At 37.8% G+C, this 7,293-nt stretch overlaps 1 protein-coding gene across 1 annotated transcript in view; it reads right to left on the bottom strand.

Annotated features, from left to right (window-relative positions):
* Positions 1-673: 673 nt before the first annotated feature.
* Positions 674-7,293, bottom strand: part of GLUD1 (glutamate dehydrogenase 1) — a 28,918-nt gene continuing 22,298 nt past the window's right edge. The window contains exons 8-13 of the mRNA XM_063163967.1: positions 6,768-6,905; positions 6,560-6,640; positions 5,667-5,790; positions 4,677-4,768; positions 2,658-2,720; positions 674-2,039 (exon numbers count right to left, since the gene is read on the bottom strand). Of these exons, the coding sequence (XP_063020037.1) occupies positions 1,920-2,039; positions 2,658-2,720; positions 4,677-4,768; positions 5,667-5,790; positions 6,560-6,640; positions 6,768-6,905 (618 nt within the window). The 3' untranslated portion in view covers positions 674-1,919. The remainder of the gene's footprint in view (positions 2,040-2,657; positions 2,721-4,676; positions 4,769-5,666; positions 5,791-6,559; positions 6,641-6,767; positions 6,906-7,293) is intronic.

Below are 7,293 nucleotides of genomic sequence, written 5' to 3'. Positions count from 1 at the left end.
AGAATTTTGCTTTAAATGAATTTGCTGCCAGATAATGCAACACTACTTTTAAGATTATTTCTATTTTTTGTAATACAACTGTTTGTGAGCTTTTAGCCTCCAAGTTTTAGTTACAATTTGTCAGAGCTGAACTGTTAAAATCATAATATTGTTTTACTTTATAATGGTTTATGTAAAAATGGCTCTGAGGAATATGATCCAGGATAGAGATCTTATGTTTAGAGATCCATACCTTGATCACAATAATTCTCAAGCTCTAAGGGTTCCTGTTTTTTTTAATAGTGTCAGTGTGTATATAGATATGCTGCACTTATTTTACCTGTAGTACTGTTATAAGCCTAGATGCCACCATACACGATTGAGTAAGCCACCAATTCAATGCCTCACACAGGTTCATTGCTCCATGCTATCTACTAAATAGTTCTTCACACAAATTTTAGAGGATAAGCTAAAAAGACTTAAAATTATTTACTAAATATATGCAACTTCAAAATCTTGCTGACAGGCAAGTTCAAGAGACAAAGATCTGTGTTAATGAGCCCCTTAAGATAATTCAGGGACAGTATCTCAGTAGTGGTCAGGTAATGAACTGACATGTGTGCTGAGAAGAGATGCAGATTGCAGCTACAGAAAGCTATGGCATGAAATAGAAAACAGTAATACACCAGCATAGTTGGTTTGGAAAGGTCAACTTTTTTTTTAATAACTGCTCTCTCTCCAGGTTATGTCATGCAGTTACAAAGTAGTTAGGAAAAAAGCATGAGTTTCTGGGAGGGTCTAATTGTCTTTTTAAAAAAAACATTCATATTCATTACATAAATAACATCTGGCACTTCAAGGGGACTCCAAGGGACAAAAGCCTTAAACTTCAAAAACTGTGCTTGATCCAATATTTTGTTGAGGTCCATTTTGTTGTACTTTATGTTCAAAACTTTCAAGACCTCCTGATGACAAAAAAAAAAAAAAAAAGCTGTGTGTGTTAAGACAGTGAATTAAGTTTATAGCAGCATTCTAACTCCTCTGTGGTTTGGCCAATGATTTCTGGGTTCAGTTTCACTCTAGTTGTTCACTGAGGCAGTATCTAATTTTCAGAAAGCCTCTGAAAGGAAAAGACTGAAAAAGAATTCCAAAAAACCTAAGTGTGATTGCTTACCAAATTCAGAATATCCCTTTCTTAAAAAAAAAAAGGAAACAACCTATAGTCAGAGTAGTTATGTAGATACTTGATTAAAAACATAACTAGAGTTGCTCAATAGTTTCAGCTTATAAAAATATTAGTCTGTCAGCGCTACAAATGTTTGATGACAGTCAAACTAGCTGGAACAAGTAAGGAAAGGCAGTCCTGTAACAGTAGCACAGTTAAAGAAAAAATATTGCCTTAAGAGAATCAGGCCTGAAGCTTTACTACAAATAAAAACTAGACTCCTATCAAAGTTAATCCCTGCTGGAGGCCCATTCTTCCTTTGACAATGCCACAGCATTGATCATACAAGGCCTTACTGAAAGTGCTGAAGCTAAAATTATGTCATTAAACAAAAGTGCATGAAGTAATAATGAGCTCAGTGCTCATATAGTACAGTATCTGATCTGAAGTCTGAGAAGTGGCTCAGGTGGCAAGACCACTCTTCCATACATAAAATGTACCATTTTGTTTTGTAGGCGAAACACCCAGAATGGCCCCCACAAGTGCAGATGAACTGTTATCTTCAGATACATACTTGTATACAATTTCCTAATCCATGGATTTTTATTGTAAAAAAGACTAGTTTGGAACTGAAACTAATTGAGAATAGAATCCACTATAATGTCAGAAGAAAAGAAAATTTTGTGGTTACATGTAAACTTGTGATAAGCTTTCTCAAGAAGAGGGTACATTAACAGCGAAGGGTGGGATACAACAAGGAGAGGTCATGGCCTGTTTATGTAAAGGTCAAACCAGCCTCATTGTACACTTTGAAGACTTTCTCAATTGCATTGACATAGGCAGCTGTTCTCAGGTCCAGACCCAGGTTGTATGTCATGGCAGTACGCATGATTTGCTGAAACAGAAAAGGTTACATGTAGTTTCTGCAGGTTTCTCCAGAGGAGCTCAACAGTTTTGCTTGTAGGATCCAAGTAAGGAGTAAAAACTAAGGAGCTGCTAGATTGGTATCAGAGCTCTGATCCTTTTTGGATCAGTTCTGAAATTTCTTGATTCCCCTTACAACTGAGAACTGAAAGGGAAGGACATCTTTCCCAGGTCACTGTATTACCCCTTTTCAAGCCTTGCCCTGATAGGGAGAGATGAGGTGTTTCAAGCAGCCTTTGTCCCACTAACTAAACATACAGCATAGAGGAATTAATCTAAAACTGCTAATGGTGAAGTAAAGCACTCTCATATACCTGTCCCAGATTAGCCAGGTACAAAAGGACACCTAAAAAGTTTCTACTTACTACAGCTTCTACCAGAATAATCTCTAATGTTTATTATACCCAGTTAAAGTTGGCCATGATGGCACAGAGCAGAAATTCTTCATACTCTAAGTGACTTTCATTAATCAGGTACTATTTATCTACTCCTTTAATTGCAAAGGAATTCTGTACAACCTATTCAAAAACTGTCCCAAAATCACTTGAGTTTTCCTTCTCTTAAATATACAGAGTTATGCAATATTTACCCGGGCAGAGCGTTCCATCGTGTAAGCCAGCCCAGAGTGCACAATGTCTTTCTCAGATGCACCCTGCAACAACAGAGAATAAAGTCCAGGTTTAATCCTCCTTGATTTTTAATCCTTTTGTGTCCTAAGACACAAAAAGTTCCTCACTGTGTGCTGGGGACAAGGACATGTTGGATTCCTGTAATTACTGAAGCTTGCTCACTTATTCTCTTCTAATGATGGGTGAAGACTCTAAATAGCCATTACTGTGTTATGTGAAGAACTAGCTGTGGTCAATTCAATTCTAAAATCTCAGATGTAAGCACTGAAGATGTTTATGGGCCTAGCTTCTAGATGCATGATGCTCCTATTATCTACTGATGCAGTAATTACTGTTTTCAGCCTTCAGACCACACAGTAAATATTAAACAAAAAAGCTTTCAAGAGTCAACAACCTATTGCAATTGTTTTGAAGACAGACAGGTTTTAGGAAGGGCATAGATCCCAAATTCATATGCTCCACATTACATTAGCCCTTAGCAACTCCACGTATTTATTCCCATTAAAATTTAAATACACAGAACAATAAGCAGTTGACTCATTACAGGTTCAATGTTCCATCATCCTGATTGCTGTAATTTACTAATAATTTGACATCTGGGTCCACAAAATACTTGCTTTCATTCAAATACCAATTTAGGCTGGAAGCAGAAAGTACTAGGCCAGTTTCTATGGCTTGTGTTTAAGAGATCCAGCACTTGCTTTAAGCCACAGAACCCATCACATGCTACTCATATAGCCTAACATGTATAAAATGCACCATTCTGGATCAGGCTAAAGTCTATTGTTATCATCTGGCTGTAGTCCAAGTTTATATGCACTTCCCCTGATTTCTTCCTGAGGAAGGATGGTTTAATGTTTTTCACAACTTGCTGGACTTTTCCTCCCCCTCCTTTGTCCCACCTCCTCCTGAATTTAAGACCCTAACCAACTGATGCTTTTAGTTTCCATGTATCCCTTGGCAGAGTACTGCACGCCTGAACTGTGTGCTCTGCTTGGAACCATCCCCTTATTCTTCATTCTGCACCTCAGTGTGCTGGTTTTGTTGGAACACCTCTCACTCTCTTCCACCATTCCCTGCAGTGAACAATCTATCCTTACCCACCCCTTTCCATATCCCTCATTCTACAGATCACTGTCCCCACCTCAGGCCTCCTTCAGGCTCATGGGGCCTAGGTTAGTTCATTGTTCCATGTCAGAGAAGCTCCTGTGTTTTATCTGTCATTGTGATCCTGCTCTGAACTTTTTCCAGTGTTTGAAGATGCAGAGCCCTAATCTGCACACAGTATTCAGAAAGCAGCACACTCTGAATTCATATGGTGGCATCATTAGTCAGCCTTACCCCTTCAGAACAATTTCTAATGCTGGATTTGCTTATTAATTGCTGTGGATTTCTAGGCTTGTATTTTGTCATCACCTCCACAACTTCCTTTCAAATGCAAATGGATGAGCTCACAACCCATCCCTTCATGTGGAAATTTCCCCACCATATATTGCTGCACAACAGATAGCAATGAATTTTACCTGACATTTCTTTGCCTGTTGATTCACTCTTAAAGAAACAAGCTACACTTTTTCACTCAGTTGTTATTCTGGAGTTACAGAAACATCAAACTGTCTGTGGTGTGATATCTTGTTCATAGTTTTTTGGAAAACCAGGCAAACTATATCAACAAGAGCTCCAAAATACAAAAAGCATCTGTATTAAAACTTTAGCTTTTTTACTATATTGGCAGTATTTTGCATGGACTGAAGTAAAAGAAATCAAAAATAGCTTATTTCCAATATTCTGAAGCAGTTCAGATCATTTGCTTGCTTTGTTTGGCCATCAAGCTAATCATATACTAATGCTTTGCTTGGGGAAAAGTGCTCCATGATAGCTACAATGGCAACATTTAGGTTTCAGTTATAATATCAATAGAGAAAATACAGAGTACAGCTCCCCTAACAGTAAAAAAAAAAACAGCAGCAACTACTTACCGATATCCTATCTTGAAATTCTGCTGTAGGCACAACTGGAATAGTTCCCCCATGTTTCCCAAATTTTCTTTCCAAGCTTTCCTGGACAGACACTAGGAAAAAAAAATAGATGCAAGGTAACTGACAAATGTGAAATTTTAGGATTTTTTTTTTCCTTAGGACAGTGAGCAGTGATTTGCTATTTTCATTGATATGTATTTAATCTTAGTTCTTGAAATCCTGAAATTCCTAAACAGCAAAAAGAGCATTTGAGACAACACAATCTCGAAGTTAAGAAAGGGATTTAAATGAGAATTGCCATAACTCTCCCCTACTTTAGAAACACCTTAAAATGTATGATTTATAAAGGGTTATATTAAAAACTATACAGGTGTATGTTTTGTCAAGTCCAGTGTCTCAAGATTCTAATATTTTCTACAGAATACTGTTTAAAATGGAGCAACATCCTCCAGTTCTTCTCTACTGAGCTTCTTCTCTTCACATTGTTGTAATTGTTTCCCAGAAAGCAGGCAGCACAGAATGACCATAAGTGGAGCTCTGAGCCATAAGCAGGTTTTTCTAGGGCCTGTCTCTATTATGTTATTGGCCTTTATAGAAATCCTTTATTGTTGTATGTGCAGAACAATGGCACCTGCTTGAACTTCATTTGAATGCTATCTAAATACCAAGTGTGCAGCTGAAAGATGTTTCTTAAGAAGTAGTAAATATTTCACTTAAGTGGCTTGACTTTAGTATTTTACAAAACTGAGGAAGGAATTTAAAGATAACCAGAAAAGAATGCATTTAACTTTAGTCATTAGAGTTGCAGGTCAGTTAACCTATGAAACCTTTTCTATTCTTTACTAAGCAGCAATTACAGACTTCTGGGGAGATTGTCTGGGGAGATTGTGGTGAATTTATAAGAGTTCTGTTTCCATTTCTCCCACATTTGCTGTTTGCCAGTCCAGTCTATTAATTAAACAGCGTGTGGAAGCAGAAGTGAGCACTTACTGAGCAAGTGGTAGTTGGAATCTCTCTCATATTTGAAAGTCAGACGGCCATAACTGACGTGGTTCAAGTTTTTCAGCCATTCAAAGTAGGATACTGTTACACCACCAGCATTCAGGTAAAGATCCTGCACAGAAAGAAGAAATATTTTGAATTGTGACCATGTGACATAGACAGTGCTATCATGTTCTGCAAAAGCAAGCAGTATTATGTCCAAGGCACTACTTGAAACTGCAGTACAGAAGACAATCCAGTTCTTACTCTTACAGGACAACATCCTCTTCAGTTCAGGGTTTACTTCTACTGATTTAAAATAGGACTTGACTTCAGAACACATCAAGTTCAGGTGTGCCTGACAGACTACTTACTTCTATTTTAGCACAAGTGTAAAAAAATTAGAGCATTCTTAGGCAACCTCAGTGAGTAAAGGCTGAAGATCAGCTACTCTATCCAGCAAGATGGCTTGGTCAGGACACCCTGTCTCTGTGAAAAAATTGTCATTATAGCTGGATAGGTCTTATTTTTTCAAACTGTCACTACACATACCCTGTACACTCTGTAGTACACAGTTCTGTCAGAGCATTACCCAGACACACCATGTCTAAAAACTGGCCAGAATATTTACTCTTCTTTCTTCCTGTGTTTAGTGCACTTTTTGATTGAGCAAATGTCAGCTAACAATCATTGTCTTTGGTCCTTTACAGTTGTAGTGAGGTCTTTAATAAATATTGTATTTCTTCAGCAACATTGACACCCATTTCCTATACATCAGGTATTAAAAAACACTCTCAGAGAATGAATGGCTATTGATAAAAGCCTTCAATAACTAGGGTCTTGGTACTCTTCACAGAAATGTTCCTTTGAAATGAAAATCAAAGGTCATGATAGAACCTTACAGGGATAACCATGATATTCCGCTCCAAGAAGATTTTGTCAGCTTCAGGAGTTGTAGGCCCATTGGCACCTTCAGCAATAATCTGAAAGAAATCACAGCACAGAGTAACTCAGAGGTATAGATTTGGGTTTGTTCATGCTGATTATTGAATATTAGTACTTAAACAGACCATCTCTGCTTTTCATTTCCATTTGAAGTCTCTGACTTACTTTTGCTTTAACCTTGTGTGCGTTGGCCTTGGTCAACTGCTTCTCGCTGGCAGCAGGGATGAGAATGTCACAGTCTGTTTCCAGAATGCTGCCCTGAAGTGGCTCTGCTTTAGGGAAGCCCATGATTGTCCCGTGTTGCTGTGTGAAGAAAACAAACCACAGTGGTTGTAGTGTCTTGTGCACTCATACCAATTTCTTCCCTTCTGACTTTCAGAGTGAGAAAAGGGAGAAGCAACAATAGTAGAGAAACAGAACATCATGTAATTCCTATCCTACTTAGACATGAAAAGCAAGCTACAAAGCTTCAGAAACAAAGTTCCCAAGACTGAAACATAACTGCTCTCTGTATAAAGACACTGAGAAACATTTGGGCTCTGGAATACTCAAAAAAAAGGTTCCTCTCAGCTATTAAAATAGTTTTCAAACAACCGAAATGACTCACTAGTCTGCTACACCCAGAATAAGTTGCATCACGTAAGATTCAAATGGTTTTTAAAATTCAGTACTACAATGATAGCCTTTGTTT

Source organism: Melospiza melodia, chromosome 9, assembly GCF_035770615.1.
Source record: "Melospiza melodia melodia isolate bMelMel2 chromosome 9, bMelMel2.pri, whole genome shotgun sequence".
Lineage (NCBI taxonomy): Eukaryota > Metazoa > Chordata > Aves > Passeriformes > Passerellidae > Melospiza > Melospiza melodia.
Note: the sequence above shows the minus strand (reverse complement) of the source record. Positions and strands in the feature narration are given on the sequence as shown.